Source organism: Lupinus angustifolius, chromosome LG15, assembly GCF_001865875.1.
Source record: "Lupinus angustifolius cultivar Tanjil chromosome LG15, LupAngTanjil_v1.0, whole genome shotgun sequence".
Taxonomy (NCBI): domain Eukaryota; kingdom Viridiplantae; phylum Streptophyta; class Magnoliopsida; order Fabales; family Fabaceae; genus Lupinus; species Lupinus angustifolius.
Window position 1 is genome coordinate 18645789 of NC_032023.1, and position 18763 is coordinate 18664551.

General features: G+C 33.9%; 1 protein-coding gene across 2 annotated transcripts; it reads left to right on the plus strand.

The window, feature by feature from the left end:
- On the plus strand, nucleotides 5233–17685 carry LOC109328273. Of its 2 annotated transcripts, XM_019561666.1 has the most exons (23): nucleotides 5233–6420; nucleotides 6795–6910; nucleotides 7188–7396; nucleotides 8326–8445; nucleotides 8724–8852; nucleotides 8931–9056; nucleotides 10657–10712; nucleotides 10809–10908; nucleotides 10992–11109; nucleotides 11326–11535; nucleotides 11643–11979; nucleotides 12684–12777; nucleotides 13721–13829; nucleotides 14082–14353; nucleotides 14528–14655; nucleotides 14794–15028; nucleotides 15603–15791; nucleotides 15945–16231; nucleotides 16394–16604; nucleotides 16711–16953; nucleotides 17109–17194; nucleotides 17286–17454; nucleotides 17494–17685. In XM_019561666.1, the coding sequence occupies exons 1-22, from the start codon at nucleotides 5585–5587 to the stop codon at nucleotides 17431–17433; spliced, it is 4359 nt and encodes a 1452-aa protein (XP_019417211.1). In that variant the 5' UTR covers nucleotides 5233–5584; the 3' UTR covers nucleotides 17434–17454; nucleotides 17494–17685. The 2 variants fall into 2 exon arrangements, with proteins under 2 accessions (XP_019417211.1, XP_019417210.1); XM_019561665.1 differs by having other exon boundaries at nucleotides 17286–17685.

An 18763-nucleotide genomic window follows, 5' to 3' on the forward strand; every position in this document is an offset into this window, starting at 1 on the left:
ATTTTTAATTGATATATTTTAATTTATCTATACAATACTTAATTGATTAGGACCGTAAAAAAACATATAATTCTATACTAAATTATAAAACAGATTCAATAAGATCATTGTTTAATAGAGATTAATACTTCTATTAAACACATTCAATAAACCACATATCCGGTTTAACCACTCAGGTACAAATATAAATATATAATTCCACTATTGGTTTATTTAAGTCAGATTATTATATTGATTGAATATAGATATCTAAGGTACATGTATAATTTCATAAAGGAAAATGACCTATAAAGATAATTGTAAGTGATTTAATTATTTGAATGCTCAAATTTTAATAATAGAATTGAATAATTACCTCAATCAAACATGTCCAACTCCTTATAATATCTAACATAAATTATTATATTTGATATTTATAGCATACAAATTATACATTATAAAAAATAGGAAAGTGGGTTGACAGACACGAGAATGTCTGTCAACACGCTAGCATATATAAAGTCAAAATATGGTGTAATTTTTACTTCCTATTTTGCCCTTCATATTATTTAATTTTTTACAAAAAAAACCATATAATCATAATTAATCACCATCAACATATTAATTAACCATATCTCTCACCTTAAACTATACATTATCATAAACACACAAAAAATTATAATATAAAATACACTGAATACAATAAATATATTCCAATTATAATAAATGAAATATATAAAAACTGAATATATAATATCATGCAATATTCACGAAGTATATGTACACACTAGTAAATATATAAAATATGTTATATTTATATATGTAACATTGTCCAATATTTTAAAAGATGAACTAATTGTTTGAGTGGTCCAAAAGAACAACTCGAGTTGAACCAAATAATTCATGAACTATAACCGAGTTGAATTCAAAAAAAATATTTGTATTAAAATTGAGTCAAGTTTTGAGTTGGACAAGTCTTTATCGAGTTGAATCGAATTATGCTATCATTTTGACTCAGTTGGGCTTTGTTAATGAAATTCTCTGGGAAATAATGTGGGGTTTGTGTAAGTGTTCCCCCACAAGAACATATTCGGTCCTACACCAAGAATAAATTTTAGTTGCAAGACGATTTGATGATTTGATGATCGAAGCATAATCCATATATACACTACTATCAACAGTGTAAAGAATCTTAACACCTTTCGAATTTTTTCTCCTCAAGTTGTCATTAACCATGTAATAAAATATCATATAAATAATTATGAGTCTAATATTTGTACATGGTTGATGTAAAGTTTTATCACATTAACCACATCATTTATTTAGACTACTTTTTAAAGATTCAATGATAATTAAATATGAATGATAACAATAACTTTATATAAAACTTGTACGCTGTCAATACATATATTTCTTTCTCGTATATTATTATTAGGGTGAAAAATATTCAAGTTAATATCACACTCTTATCACATGGTAATTAAGTTAAAGTTGCATTAGTTCTAACTCAAAGTCACTTTTACATTTTTTATAACGAGACACTTAGGGTCATGGTTGTTAAAATCAGACCAAACCGTTCGGTCGCACTAGTTAGATCATGAAACAACCTTTATTACAGTTTGGGCAAGTACCTAGAACCGTTCTTGCGATTAGATTGGTTTAAACTGGAAAAACCGGTTAAAATTGCTTTAAAGTGCGAAAAAACTGCGTTAAATCGGTTCTGAATCAATTGGTTTTAGAATCAAAGGAGATGAAGAAAATGGGGAGTTCATAGGTCTTGAAAAATGTTGAAACTTAAACCTTTTAAAATAAATAGGAGAAAGTTTGAGAGATGATAAAAAAAAGAAAAGATTGAGTTTTTTTCAAAAAGAAAATGTAAGAGATGCAACCATCTATAAGAATAAGTGTGAGTTGCTATCTTCTTCTTCCATTTTTTAATCATATAATCTTTATAAATCACTTGAGAATAAAGTATAATTATAATTTTTAATTAACTATCATTAAATCAATTAAAACTTATAAGAGACTCTTATTAGTTTAATATGTGGGTCGAGTATAATAACATTGCTTAGTACTAAATTGAATGATAATTTCAAATTATGTTAAACAAATAAAAAATAAATTTAATTACACTAACACTCATGAACTTTGTTAAAATTACATAAATCACCCGTTTTTTATTCATACACAAATCACCACTAATTTATGTATATAATTGCACTTACTACCCAGGTAAAAGGGATAAACATGATTTTTAAGTAAAAATTAGTGATGAGTGTAAATAAATTAAACAAAATATTGTATATTATAGAGACAAAACCAAATAGTATAAGTACTAATATATATTCATTATTTTTTATCAGTTACGAATTGTATTAGTAATTCTAAGGATATATTAAATCACTCTTATAATATAATGTGAACAAAAAATAATGATAAGTTATTGATTTTTATACTATTTGGACAAAATATCATATTTTATTTAATTTATTTACATTTATCAATTTTTTTGTTTATGAGATTACACTTATTTCTTGTGGGGGTAATTAATGTATATATATAATTATGATTAATTCATATATAGTTAAAAATGAAGAGGTGATTCATATTATTTTACTAAAACTCAAATGATATCAATATAATTTACTCTAAAAATATTATGAAGGTCATGTTTGAAACAAAACTTTTAATAAATTAATTAAACATAATTATTTTAAATTAAGATTCCATCGTTTATCTATAAGTACCATTCTACCTTAGAAGTCAAAAAAACATTAATTATGCTTTATTTTAAAAATTATCATATTTTCCTCAATTCATATTGTTTGTAATGTGTATTTTACATATTAAATTGTATTATATATTGTAATTTGCACTTGAATATATATTCGTTTGAGATAATTGTTCAATCTTAAAGAAATGATGCATATACAAGTGTGTTCATCAAAAATAGAGTCTTGATATATTCACTTAATTTTATTTTCTAGCATGTTGACAGGTACTACTGTGTCTGTCAACCCACTTTCATATTGTTTGTAACGTGTAGTCTGATGTTTTAAATGTCAAATATTCACATACTCTTTACTTAATTGCATACATTGTGACCAATGCAATATATTTCATGCATTCCTATTTTTTTAATTTAATGGATATACATTGTGACCAATGCAATAGATTTACTAAATAGATTTTAATTAATTAGATAAAAAGTCACTTTTATATGTAGAATACACATTACAAACGATATAAAATCGCGTTGACAGGCCCGGTAGTGCCTGTTAACATGCTAGAAAATAAAATTAAGTGAAGATATCAAAACTCTATTCTTGATGAACACAATTGTATATGCATCATTTCTTTAAGATTGAACAATTACCTTAAACGAATATATATTCAACTGCAAATTACAATATATAATACAACTTAATATGTAGAATATATACACATTACAAACAATAGGAAAGCGGGTTGACAGACACGGTAGTGCCTGTCAACACGCTAGTGAATATAATATTTAAATCAACACGCTAGTCCTAATAATGACAATGGTCATGTAGAAAAAATTATACAATTTTTTTAATCTCACACAATATTTTGACAAAATATGACATTCTATGAAATCAAACCTATATTGTATAATAATCAATATCTCTTTATTAATTTTAGTCACCACAAAATACATCAGTAATTATAAGGAGTGATTTTACAATCAAATTATATATACAAATTTATAAATTTATAAATGATAAATTTATTCTAGAAAATATATAATTAATTAAGTATAAATTACACTGACCCCACCCTAGTGTAGAGAAACCATATTGATATAACATAATAAAATGATACCAAATTCAACCCCATTTTTATCAATTAAGGAAGTATGATGTATATCAGACTTTTCTTAATTAAATTTCAATCTCCACAACAACGTGTAATATAATAAATGAAAAAATAATTAATATTGTTTTAAATTTAAAGATGATAATTAAATAAAAATCAATTTTTAAATAAGCGAATGCTTATATAGAAACCTTAGGATTTTTCTCATTAGTTTCTTAAGGAAAAAATCACATTATTAGGATACGGAGGTAGGGTTGACAATGAACCGAACCAACTCGGTATTCGTTCGAAACTCTATTCGTTATTTAACTCGATAAACTTGGTTCATGAACCAAACGAGTTGAACTTGAGCTCGTTAAATAAATGAGTCGAACTTGAGTTGAATATAGTTCAACTCGTTAGGTTCATGAGCTGACTTGATATATATAAATTAAATTTTATGTTTATTATGACCTAAACATTATTTTTTATATTTATTGTTATTATATATATAAATAAGATTATGACTATATATATAAAACCTTTTGTAGTATTTTTTAAAATTTAATTAGTTATTTAAGTTGTCTAAATGAACCATTCGAACTGAACCGAACAGTTCGCGAACTTTAACCGAGCCGAACTCGAGATAAAAAAATAAATCGTATCGAACTCGAGTCGAGTTTCGAGCTGAACCAATCCTTATCAAGCTGAACCGAACTGAATTCTGGTTCAACTCGTTTCCAGCCCTATATGAAAGCAATGGAATGCTAACATGTTGCATGAATGTAGTATGTTATGAATTTATGAGCGCCCGTCTATAAAGTAGAATGCAAGAGTAATAGAGAAAATATTAGGTGTTAACTTCTTTCTGAGAGTGTCTCCGTATTTATGTATGAGAATGTCATGAAATATTTATTGATAGATACTGTTGGCATAACCGAACTTTACAAATAGTTGACTTATAGTGTGAACTAACTATCATAGCTATATTCTATGCATATTTTTGTCGCACCGCAGAAGATGGTACAATGTGTAGGCGAGATACACAATTGTGGTAGAGGTACACGCTATTCAGGTGACGTGTCCATCCTATGCAACAATCGTGACAATCAAATAACAAAAAGTTGTAGTCTCTTGTACTATTATTTGAGCTTTGTCCAATCAACTCTATTACCTATTTGAATTAGCCAATTGTCCAATCTTGACCAACCATCACCGGGGAAGGGTTCTTCTATGTCTGGTATTCAGCCGAAACCTAATAATTTAGTCCGATCGTGACATGGCTTGAACCAAACAATTACTATTCCCTTTTGGGAAATCAAATAGTATATTTAATATTTTTCAGCAACATAAGTGTTAACACACCAATTTAGGTGCCAGAAATGATATACTTAATAAAGATGTTATCGGAGTTGTTAACGCTAGAAAAGAGTAAAATACAGAGAGGATTACATCACATGAACCTAACCTTATTTTTTCCTTTACCATGAGAAATTGAATTAATTAAATAAATAAAATCTCGCTCTTAACCAATCACCATCATCATCGTCTTTCTTCTCTTTCATTCAATCTTCCTCGTGCGTCTCAGAGAAAGAGAGAGAGAGAAACATTTCAAGGGTTTTCATTCATTCTCCGTACGCACGATAAACTAGGGTTTTGACGCTACACTTCATCATCATCATCATCATCTTCATTGCGTTTCTCTCTTCAATTCATTTCTCATTTCAAATTCTCCGAATGTCAAAAGTTTTCTGTCTATTGTAATGACTCCTATTGCCGGCGGCGAATGGCTCAATTTCGTTTCTTCTTCACCATTTTCATCATATTCCTCCTCGTCTTGGTCGATTCCACCGCCTCCGGTGATGAATCCACGACGCTCGACGAGCTGGAGCGTGATTTCTCGGTAACTGATTTTGATTGGAACCTCTTCCACCAGGACTACTCTCCGCCGGCTCCGCCTCCGCCGCCACCTCATCCGCCGTCGGTGTCGTGCGTCGACGATCTCGGCGGCGTAGGGACTTTGGACACAACGTGCATGATAGTGAATGATGCGAACCTCACCCGCGATGTGTACATAGCAGGGAAGGGCAATTTTAACATCCTCCCTGGGGTGAAGTTCCATTGTGAGATTCCCGGTTGCATTATAACCGTTAACGTCACCGGTAACTTTAGTTTAGGAACAAATGCATCTATCGTCGCCGGAGTTTTCGAATTGGAGGCGGAGAATGCTGTTTTCGAGAATGATACTTTGGTGAACAATACTGGTATGGCTGGTGACCCTCCACCACAGACTAGTGGGACGCCACAAGGGATTGAAGGTGGTGGCGGGGGACATGGTGGGAGAGGTGCAAACTGTTTGGTGGACTCCACGAAGCTGCCGGAGGATGTTTGGGGAGGGGATGCATATGCGTTTGCTACACTGCAGACACCGGATAGTTTCGGAAGTAAGGGTGGTTCGACGAGCAAGGAGAGTGATTATGGTGGATTGGGTGGTGGGCGTGTTTGGATGGTTGTCCATCAAGTTCTTGAGATGAATGCAAGTCTTTTGGCTGATGGGGGTGATGCAGGAACCAAAGGTGGAGGTGGCTCTGGAGGGAGCATCTACATCAAGGCTTGTAGAATGTAACAAGTTATTTATGTATTTCTTACCTATTTTGGTCTTATTTGGTTTTACTTAAGCATGTTCTTAGTTCTTACTATATGTCTGTGTAAACCCCAAATTCAGTAGATTATAGGGTTGCCAGATAGGATGTTGAAGGTTTTTTATCACCAATTAAGTCCTTGGAAGATTTAAAGTTTCACCACATTGACCATTTTATGCACTTATTAGACTTAATTGGTGGCAAGAAAATCATCCGAGGATTGAATTGATAGTTCTCTTATATGTTTCATTCAAAATTTTAAGTAAGATTGTATACGCTGGCACTTATGTGGAGAAACATGAGTTAATACTTTGGTGCTTTTTCATTGACCTGTTATCTTCTTTTAAAGAGCAGAACTGGTAGTGGGAGGATAAGTGCTTGTGGAGGTGATGGTTTCGCTGGTGGCGGCGGTGGGAGGGTTTCAGTTGAGGTTTTCAGTAGGCATGAGGAGCCCAAAATATATGTGCACGGTGAGGATTTTGTGTTCATGCTGGTTAGCTCTTTCTAGATATACTTTGCACAAAACCTTTTTGAAAAATAAGTACTCATGTATGCTAAGCTCTTAATATATTCCTTATTAGTTTAACATGGTAAGAGATCACTAACTAGTTTAATGAGCCCATCCCTCTGGCTTATCTTTCAACAGATGACTTTGAAATTCTTGTGACTTTTTGTTGTGTTTAGCTATGCTGGGACTCCAAACTTACCATTAGTTGTATTGACTGCACAATCAATTTCTTATTTCAGGGGGTGGTAGCTTTGGCTGTCCTGAAAATGCTGGTGCTGCTGGGACACTTTATGATGCAATTCCTCGGAGCCTTTCAGTGGATAACTTTAACTTGACAACTGATACAGAAACACTGCTCATGGATTCTCCTAATCAACTTCTCTGGGTTAATGTTTATGTTCGAAATAAGGCTAGGGCAACGGTTCCTTTGCTTTGGAGTCGCGTACAGGTCTGTCAAATTCAGATCTATAAACCATTTGAATAATCCTAATGCCCACTTTCTCTTTGTCTACAAAATATCCTTTTCCTCTTTCTTCAGTAAACACAGAACGTGAGTGCATGTACATGTATGAGCACCTGGAATTGAACTTTTAAGAATAAAAAAGAACCATTTAAATCATCTGATTGAATTGATAGCAATGTATGGAGAATTTAATGTTCCACAATTTACATATCTGCAAAATTGTGATCTCTCCCCTTTCATTCAATGTACCAATTGAGGTATATGTGTTGTGTTTTGTGATTGCCAAAATTGTCTCCCTCAAAAAAGCCAATTGCTGAAGCAACTATTCCATATTTTTAATTAAGTGGAGAACCGGAATAACACTGACAAAATTGTTGAGGATAAAAGGAATGAAGCACCAAACGCCTTAACTTACTGTAGTCTGTGGGTTTCATATGCCTGTGATCCATTTGCTTAATATATATTGCTTATATTGACTTGTACTACTAACTATATTTTCTTTTAAATCCATGCATTGCCTTTTCCTTTATTCTTGAATTTTATTGTAATTTCTTTAGTTTTTCAATATCTTTCTTGGTGTTGATGTGAACTTAACATATTATATCTTTCTTCTAATATATTTAGGGGGGCAGGGGTGTTTTCTGTTAGTATTCTTGGTTGGCTGCTTCTTAGAAGATGCCTTATTTTCTATATCTGTAATTCCCTCCCTTTGTAATTAAACAATTCTTTCCTCCAAAAAAGAAAAAAAAACAGAAACTTTCTCTCTCTTTTCCCTTTACATTGTGATGCATGTTCAATTACTTTTAATTTTAATCTGACATAAATAAATATTTGGCGCCGACCAAAAAATAATAATATTTGGCTTGTGAGGACATCAGCTCAACCATCTGTTACATTTCTTATCCATTATATAGGTGCAAGGACAGATAAGTCTCTTGCAGGGTGGGGTGTTGAGCTTTGGGCTGCGACACTATGCTACATCAGAGTTCGAGTTATTGGCTGAAGAACTATTGATGAGTGATTCTGTGATGAAGGTAGCTGTAACCTCTACGAGCTTTTGTTTAGTAGATTCTTTTTTCTTGATTCATTTTCAAGCCTTTGGTTCCACTATCGGTTACCTATTTGAATTGTGCTTAAAAACTTAAACTCATATACTCCTGATTTTTGTAACTGTTTTATCAAAAACTACTAAACATAAATTAGCATCAGATGTAAGCTGAAACTGATTATTTATTTGATTTTGCACACTACTACTAGTCATGATCTAATGTCATATTTTTTGCTTTATATTCATTCAATATGTGTGACAAAGGTATATGGAGCTCTACGCATGACTGTAAAAATGTTCTTGATGTGGAACTCAAAAATGCTCATAGATGGTGGGGAAGATATAGCTGTGGCAACTTCGTTGCTTGAGGCTAGTAATTTGATTGTTCTCAGGGTATTTGACTACTGCTTCACTGTACAGCATTATTTCATTTGTTATGTTCACATTTGACATATCTGTTTTTATTAACAGGAGTCCTCTGTGATACATTCTAATGCAAACCTTGGAGTTCATGGACAAGGTCTACTTAATTTGTCAGGACCAGGGGATTGGATTGAAGCACAGCGTTTGGTTTTATCCTTATTTTATAGTATTCATGTGAGCAATGTTTTATTTTTACACTGATCACTCGTGCAGTCTTTTTAGCTCTTAACTTTCACAATCTGATTCATCTAGTGTAATGAATCCAGATATCTCTTTTTTTATTGACTGATAGAATTTAGAAGAATCTTTTATGTGAAGATGAAGAAGAGAGATACGGTGAGAGAGAGAAGAGAGATACCGTGATACGGTGAGAGAGAAGAGAGATACCGTGAGACGGTGAGAGAGAGAAGAGAGATACCGTGATACAGTGAGAGAGAAGAGAGATACCGTGAGACGGTGAGAGAGAGAGAAGAGAGCCGAGAGAGAAATAAGAGAGAAGAAGATTCTGAAATTGTTATTAACAAAGGAAGTTAACTGCTCCTTATTTATAGGGGCAGTGTTATACAAGCTCAATGTATCTAACTGAAATAAGGGCTAAGATACATCAATGTATTTGACTGAAATAATGCATCTTAATGAAATAAAGGCTAGATACATTGAGTATAAAACCCAACTACACTAATATTGACTAACTTCTTTTTAGCATCCTTTTCATGTTAGTTTTGTTACATTTCTTATACTTTTATTTTTACAGGTTAGGTGGAAAGAGTTTTTCTACAGATTTTGTTGCGTGCTGTGTCTCTGGTTTTCTTTGTTTATTTATTTATTTTGATGATGATAACAATCTAATACAATCTTTTATGTTCTAATATTAATCAATTGTGATTATTCTTAGTATAATGAAAGGATACAGAGAAATTTGCCTCCTGGACAAACATTATTTCACAAAAGAAAGCAGTTATAATAGATTTTTTCACCTCTCTAAAATCTGGTTACCTATTTGATTAACCTTTCAACTGAACACCAAAGAGAAGCCATGTAAACAGTCATATGACACACAAATCTAAGGTCAGCGACTACTGCTTCTAATAAAGCAATTTCATTAGAAGAGAATAGAATAGTGGAAGAGAAGAGGATAAGAAATCCCCAATAAGAACAAAAAGAAAGGGGGACAACTATGCTAGGAGGTAGAGCAATGCAACGAAGCATGCCAATACCTTTGAGAATCTACCATAATAAAAAAAGTCTATCATAAATCACCAAAGGGATGCCAAAAGAGTAACCCTTTCCCACACAAATTTTAATGAGGAGAGTGAATCTCTAAAAATTGCACTGCTTCTAAAATTTAACCATACTGCTCCAATCAAATACCCTAAACTCCTAAAGCAATGTATATTTAGGTGACAATGGCATGATTTTATCCTCTTCATGCCTGCTAAAAGTTCCAAAACTAATCTGAGTGAACTACTTTTGTGTTTATTGTTCTAACTGCTTATGAAAGCATAAAATGTCAGAAAAATCTTAAACCGGTATTAGCTCTACTCACTGTGTCAGGATCCTGGGTCATTACATGCTTACTCATCGTTGAAAATTATTTTTGGGGTGCAATAGACTGTTGTCTCTTTGGTCAATTGTTGTTTGATTGCACTTTTCTAATGTTCTTAGTTTTCTCAACACTTTTTTGCGTGGTTTGGGTTTTGTCAAATTTTCTGTTGATTTAAATAGAATCATTGGTCTTAACTCTAAAACCTTAGTTTGCTTTTGGCATTTTTAGGTTGGGCCTGGATCTGTCTTGCGTGGTCCCTTGGAGAATGCAACAACTGATAATATGTATGTCCAGATGTTGTCAATTCATCATTTGTTGACTTCAAATTCTATGCTTTAGTTTAGAGTTCTGCTAAATTTCTATACGATTGTGATTTCCAGTACTCCAAAGCTTTACTGTGACAACGAAAATTGCCCCTATGAACTACTTCACCCTCCTGAAGATTGCAATGTGAACTCGTCCCTATCATTCACTCTTCAGGTAATCTTTAAAGTTTTGATGGTGTAGTGAGTTCATTTGTGCTAATATATCTATAGTTAAAAGCTGTGTTGTTGCATCTGTAGATCTGCCGAGTTGAGGACATCCTTGTTGAAGGCCTTATAAAAGGTTCTGTTGTTCATTTCCACAGGGCAAGGACCATAACTGTAGAATCTTCTGGAATAATTTCTGCCTCTGGAATGGGTATGTTTCCGTGTTGTTCACGAGATTTTACTCACTTTTTAACTCAAATATCCTCATCTTTTCTATATTCATTCTGTGTCTTAACATTTGATTTTTCTGGAATCTTCCTCTGGAATGGGTACGTTTCCTGGTTGTTTACAAGGTTTTAGTCACTTTTTAACTCAAATACCCTCACCTTTTCTATTTTCATTCCGTGTCTTAAAATTTGATTTGCAGGTTGTACTGGTGGTTTGGGCAGTGGGAATATTATAAGTAATGGTATTGGCAGTGGAGGTGGGCATGGCGGTAAAGGTGGGGATGCTTGTTATAACGATAACTGTGTTGAGGGTGGCATTTCTTATGGAAGTGCAATTCTTCCCTGTGAACTTGGTAGTGGAAGTGGAAATGGCAGCTCTGCTGGTACCACTGCTGGGGGCGGTATCATAGGTAAGCTTATATTTGGGGTCAAACGGGTCTTCTTTTGAATAATAGAAGATGTTTATCACCGTGCTTTCCTTAACTTTCATTTTTGTGTTTATGAATATCTCGAGCAGTCATTGGATCGTTAGAACATCCTCTGTCAAATTTATCTATCCATGGTTCTGTAAGTGCTAATGGAGAGAATTTTGAACCATCTACCAGAAAGGAAAAAATTGCAATTTATGATAATTTTACTGGAGGTCCTGGGGGTGGATCTGGTGGCACAATACTGTTGTTTCTCCATACTGTGGCTGTTGGTGCATCAGCTATTCTTTCCAGTGTGGGGGGATATAGCAGTTTTAATGGGAGTGGTGGTGGAGGTGGTGGAAGAATTCACTTTCATTGGTCTGACATTCCCACTGGAGATGTTTATCAGCCCATTGCTAGGGTGAATGGAGACATTCAGACTGGGTATGACTTCAATAAGCTTGTGCTGCAATTCTACCTTTCAAAAAAAAAATTTGAATCATCTTTATACTTCTTATTGCAAGTGAGTGATGCGTCTTACAGTGCCTACCTGTCATTTTACCCCAAAAATAAATTGCCACAATGCCACCAGCGTTTCATGTTATATGCTAGATTTAAAATAACCATTGTTGCAATTGATTTTAATTGCCTTTATTTTTTGTGGTTATCCTTTTATCTTACAACTGAAAGGATTTTCAGTATTTGCCATATTAATATGCATAGTAACAGCTTTTAAGATAGGCACACCTAGTGCTCATAAAAATTCTGAATTGTTTGAGATCTGGCAAATGTATTTTCCTTCAGTGTGGCGGGAGTTGTTATTAGGGTTTGAGCTGGAAAACATTTTCTATAAATTGGTAATATAACCTTTTAACTTTTAGTTTGTAATTGCCAATGGCAATGTTTCCCCTCATGATCATTTCTCATCTAGGTCGGAACAATGTTCACCCCCCGGGGTTCATTGCTAACTAAACTTCTGAAAATTTAAATAAAAATCCTTTGTTTTTATATTTTATTAAGGTTTTATCCTTGAAGTTTTCTGTTTTAGGCTTTTTCCCCGCTGACTATTTTATTTCCATTTCCGCCCTGCTTTTCATTAATATTTTATAGCTGTCATTTGATAATTTTATTTTATCTGGTTATAATAGGGGAGGAAAGGGTAATGGGCAGGGTGGATCCGGGCAAAATGGGACAATAACTGGGAAAGCTTGCCCAAAAGGGCTCTATGGTACATTTTGTGAGGTATGTTTGTCCGCCATCTTCCCTAATTCTGTTAGAATTCCGTATCTGCTCTAGCTATGATCACGTGCAATGCATGGATATACAACTAGTTAAAATTACAGTTATATTAAAAAGTGTCTCATGCATGCTACCAGGATAGTGAATAAGCAAAAGGTGACGTGACAGTAAACTAATGCTGTTGTTGAAGGATTGTTTGTGTGTGACTAAAAACTAAACACGCCTTAGGAACTTGAAATATGCTCCAAATTAGTATTGATGGAAGTTGAGATTTGAAAGTGCTGGACTTGAATATAAGTGACTAGAGAAAAAAAGAAAAGGAAAAAACAAAGTGCGATTGGTTTTGGGTGGAGAAACAGGAGACAGAGGAATGCTTTAATAAAGGAGCCAAAATACCTAGAAACTCAGCCAAGAGCTTTTCTTAACCCCTTCTTCTGTCTTTTGCCCTTGTAACTTTATAAGACGCTCTTGGCAACCACACATACTTGATTGAATAACTTTTTTGTGTGTTTTGCTTTGGTTTTTGTAGCTTCAGCTAGCCTTAGTAAAATTGAGTGGTCCTTTTAGTTGCATATCTATTTTCTAGAAGTGATTGAAAGAATGAAAGGTTAAAACTGAGTCTTGTTGTTGCATTTTCAAATTTGCAAGTTTTCTGTGTATCATGCTTGGTGTCTTAGTCGGGCTTCATATTGTTGAGGTTACCCTGCCTTGATGCTCGTTAGCTGCTTGTCTGGCATTCCATTTTGTGTCTGTGTTTAGGCCGGTCTCTGCTTTTGATAAGGTGACAGGAGTCTTACACAGATTAATAGAGAACTAGGAAGTTTTATACCCTGTCTCATGTTCTCTGACTACCTCTATATTTTCCATCTTGTGATGACTAATTGATGCTTCTACAATTCTACTTCTAAATTTTCTATTCATAGGCTTTTTACTTGTTTGCCTCCAGGAATGTCCAGCTGGCACTTACAAGAATGTTACTGGATCTGATAGAGCACTTTGTCGTCAATGTCCTGTACATGAGCTTCCTCATCGTGCTGTTTATATTTCAGCCCGAGGTAGATTTTACAGTTCAATGAATGATTAATATACAGGCTTGGAATAGGTTTTATTCTCACGAAGTTGAAGGATCCTATTGTATTGAAGTTTTATATTTGAATGTTGAGGGATTGTATTGGAATTCTTGATATATGGTGCAATCATGGATTAGTATGTCCATGTTTTTTTTCTTCGGGATGGGGGGATGGTAATGTGATACCCCTTTCTTCAGTATATCAGTGCATTAATTTTCGTATTGACCCTTTCTACAGGTGGTATTGCGGAAACTCCTTGCCCTTACAAATGTGTTTCTGACAGATATCATATGCCAGATTGTTACACAGCTATTGAAGAGTTAATATACACATTTGGTGGGCCTTGGTTGTTTGGTCTTTTCCTTACAGGTCTCTTGGTCTTGTTGGCACTGGTGCTCAGTGTTGCAAGAATGAAATTTGTTGGGGTTGATGAATCACCAGGACCAGGACCCACTCAACACGGTTCCCAAATAGACCACTCCTTCCCTTTCTTGGAATCACTAAATGAGGTTTCCTTTACACTGATTTTTTTCTTGTTTTTCATTGTGATGTTTGTGAATTAAGATGGCCGTACCCCTTAACAGTAGCATTTATGTCTGTCTCTTTTTCTAATATGTTTTGCGATTCTTTTTAAAAGTCCTGGGTTATATTATGATGATGATGTGTTGCTGTGAAATGCCTAGGTCTTGGAAACAAACAGAGCTGAGGAGTCCCAGACTCATGTTCATAGAATGTATTTCCTGGGGCCTAATACTTTTGGTGAGCCTTGGCATCTCCCACATACACCTCCTGAACAAATACAGGATATTGTGTAAGTAAAACTCTCTTCTGCTTGATCCTTGTAGATTCTCTGGTTGAAATTTGAGGATATCATCCAGTTTTCCATAGTTAATTTAAGATACTTGGTAATGATATTGAGATGGCAATCTTTGAACATTTGGTATGGCAGTTATGAGGGTGCATTCAATACATTTGTGGATGAGATTAATGATATAGCAGCCTATCAATGGTGGGAGGGAGCAATATATAGCATTCTTTCTGTTATTGGATATCCCCTTGCTTGTTCCTGGCAACAATGTCGCCGGAGATTGAAGTTGCAACGTTTGCGTGAGTTTGTTCGATCAGAGTATGATCATGCTTGCCTTTGTTCTTGCCGCTCTAGAGCTCTCTATGAAGGGATCAAGGTTTGACTTGTTCTTATGCATTTTGAACCTGTGAACAATGAGCTTTTGATGATATTCAAATAATTTGTTAATGAAATATATTGGTTTAGGTGCAGATCTTAAGTTTGTCGTAGTATGCATTCATATGATCAGTGATCAACTATAATTGTCAAGTGCATTAATATGGATAACTCGACATATGCATTGCTGGCTGAATGATTAGTATTTATTTCCTTGTCGTGACTGGTTAGATATAGTTCTATAACTAGATGAAATGTGATTTACCATAATGGATTACAGTTAGTTCATTTCATCATTGTTGACCACATCGTTATCAATTTCTTCATAAATAGACAGGCCAATGTCATTGTTTCAGAGCTTTTGGGCATGTTGATTGCTAATGAGATAAAATTTTCCCACTGGATGTGTCACAGTCATGTAATCTTCATTTGTTCATATTTTGAATTATAGAGCTGCTTGTTAAGAATAAAATATTCTTAAGTTGGTTTTGCAACTTTTCATTTCATTTGTAATAAGAGTAAATCTAACTATTCAGTGCTATGTCATATGTTAATTGACCTGTAAAATTATGTAGGTAAATGCAACCTCTGATTTGATGCTTGCATATATGGACTTCTTTCTTGGTGGGGACGAAAAGAGGGCGGACCTTCCTCCTCAATTACTTGATAGATTCCCAATGTCATTGGTTTTCGGAGGTGATGGAAGTTATATGGCTCCATTCTCTCTTAACAATGATACTATCCTTACCAGCCTTATGAGTCAGGTTTGTTTATTGATTTAGGGTAACTCAGTTCATCAGTTGCATTTCAAGTACACATACTTGTATGTTTTGTTACTTTCTGTTCCATTTTTAGGTAACATAATTATACTTGTTTTTGTTAATAGAAAATTGTATACATATTTTTATTGATGGCAGTCAGTTCAACCTACAACATGGTATCGATTGGTTGCTGGGCTGAACGCACAGTTGCGGTTAGTTCGCCGTGGACGACTTAGAGTAACATTTCAACCTGTCCTTAGATGGCTCGAAACTCATGCCAATCCTGCATTAAGTATCCATAAGGTACAAGTTGATCTTGCCTGGTTTCCGACTACAAGTAGTGGTTATTGCCACTATGGACTTGTAGTTAATGCTCTTGAGGAAGGTAATCCTAACACTGAAGGAAGTGTTGATGGAGCTTTAAGAAATGAAGAAAGATCACGGTAATCCTTCATACGCATGGCACATTCATACACATATATTTGAGATATTGTAATTGTAAAAAATGGTGTTCTGATTACATGCTAGAGAAATTTGTATCATGGTTTTTAGGTATGATAGTTGATATTTTTATGATTTGGTTATTTGATTTTTTTGGTTTTCAGGGTTCAGAGTGTTAAGAAGGAGCATCCTTCAGGGCTTCCAAGAAGCACAGCTCATGTAAGCCCTCCCGGAAGAATTGAGGACAATTATATGAGGCAGAGGATGCAAGGAGCTGCTTTAGATATAAACAATGTGCAGATGCTTGATGAGAAGAGAGATATTTTTTATCTTCTCTCTTTTATACTCCATAATACAAAACCTGTTGGACATCAGGTATCTTATATTATATATATATGCTTTTAATGTATGAGATAAAGTTTCTGATTCTTATTCTCTTATCATTTGATAATCGAGACACTTTCCCCTTTGGTAACTGCAGGATCTTATTGGTTTAGTAATCTCAATGCTTCTTCTAGGAGATTTTAGTTTAGTATTACTTACCCTGCTTCAGTTGTATTCAATTTCTATGGTGGACGTCTTCCTTGTTTTGTTGATATTACCTTTTGCCATTCTTCTCTCGTTTCCTGTCGGAATTAATGCTCTCTTCAGTCATGGGCCAAGGCGCTCTGCAGGCCTTGCACGTCTTTATGCTCTGTGGAGTCTTACATCCTTCGTAAATGTTGTGAGTTTTCTTTCTAATTTCAGCTGATTGGTGGTACTTGATCCTTGTATTTTTGTCTTTTTAGGCCCAAGTATTTTGTTCATTTATATGGTTGGAATGGATTATATAGTTGTCAGTTTTGATCGTGGATCTTATGTTATTATCCTTTTCATTAGGTGGTTGCTTGTATTTGTGGATATATACATTACCGCTCTCAATCGTCTTCCAGTAAAAGACACCCTCAGCCATGGAGTATTGGCATGTAAGGCTATTCCTAGCTTCCATAAGAGCTGTTTATTTATTTGGGAAATCTGATTCATAGCTTTTTATTTACAAAATCATTGTGGATGCAGGTATGAAAGTGAATGGTGGGTTTTCCCAGCTGGATTGGTTTTGTGTAAATTAGTCCAATCTCAACTCATCAATTGGCATGTTGCGAATCTGGAAATTCAAGATCGTTCCTTGTATAGTACCGATTTTGAGCTGTTCTGGCAGTCATGATGGTATGTCAAAGCATATATTCAACATTAACTTTCCACCCTTTTCCTTCTTGATATGTGATCTATGACATGTTCAATTTGAGTATGGTGCATAGGGATGGTATAGAAGAAATCCAAAATAGAAGTTGTAGAGGCATTCATTACTGTAACACCTAATGTTCAATAGTTTTTCTTTTTTATTGAATTTCCGTACTGTGTAAATATCGAGTAAATCGACACTCTTGATAATATATTATACTTGTTGACTTGTCTTGACTCGTTCCTAGTACCTACTGTCATTTTGTTCAGTTCACAAAAGTCTCTAAAAGTAGTGAAATAAACAGATAAATCTTGCAACAACAAATATTCAAGTTTGATTATTTTTTTCCCAATATCAGGTCCATAAAAATAGTATTTTTTTACCTTGATTTGGCTCATGAATAACGGAGGCCACTTGTCGGATTGTCATAGATTTTTAAAACAGTATGCAATCCTAATGTCAGTGATGTGAAGGATGGAAATGGTATATTAGGTGGGAGTAAAATAGCTTCAATAAAAAGCCTTTTTAAAACACTCAAGAATTAGAATATATGAAAGCGGGGGACATTGCATCTTCATTATAATTTGTTGTTGTATTTTCTTAGGCCTACCTCCTGATTTTCAAGCGTCTTTTTTAATGTGATAAGCACTGTCTATGGCTGGGTTTTCGGGCTGCTCAATTTTGATGAATTAACAAAGTATTTGCTAACACACTAACTTTAATAAAACATCTTTAAATGTTAAAATCAGCTAATAACTTTAATAAGTAGTGCGCATGCATGCTAATCGTCAACCGTGCACATGGAGGCTATTGTGTTGCATTTGTCTCACAAAACGCTGGAATATACATTTTTATACCCTTCATGAATTATGTCACACCCAAATTTCATGTGCTATATCGTATAAATTTTCCATATTAGGAGAGTCTGCGTTTTGACAGGTTCTGGACCGTATTTTTTACTAAAAAAAAGGATATATTAGACAAAAATGATTAAAAAAGTTGAATGATAATTTTTGACATTAGAGATTATTTTATGTTTATAATAATCTTGCGAGTGTGCTAATTTTTAAAAAAGAAGAGATAAAAACGACAAATGAGACATTTAGTGAATAATAATGAACCGTAAATGTTATTTTAATTATTTAGTAGATAATAATCAATAGATATTTTTTTTTTACTTTTTTATCATCCATGCACATGGAGACATGTATATTATATATACTTGTTATTATAAAAGAAATTAATAGGTAGTTAGCAATTTTCTTATCCCTATTTTACCTTCACTAAAATATTGTATTTTCAACTTTCATCC

Coding starts and splice junctions, on each gene's coding strand:
- LOC109328273 (XM_019561665.1), top strand. CDS start 5,585: ATGGCTCAATTTCGTTTCTTCTTCACCATTTTCATCATATTCCTCCTC. Junction 10,713..10,808: donor AATGCAACAACTGATAATAT/GTATGTCCAGAT, acceptor TGTGATTTCCAG/TACTCCAAAGCTTTACTGTG. Junction 11,110..11,325: donor AATTTCTGCCTCTGGAATGG/GTATGTTTCCGT, acceptor TTTGATTTGCAG/GTTGTACTGGTGGTTTGGGC.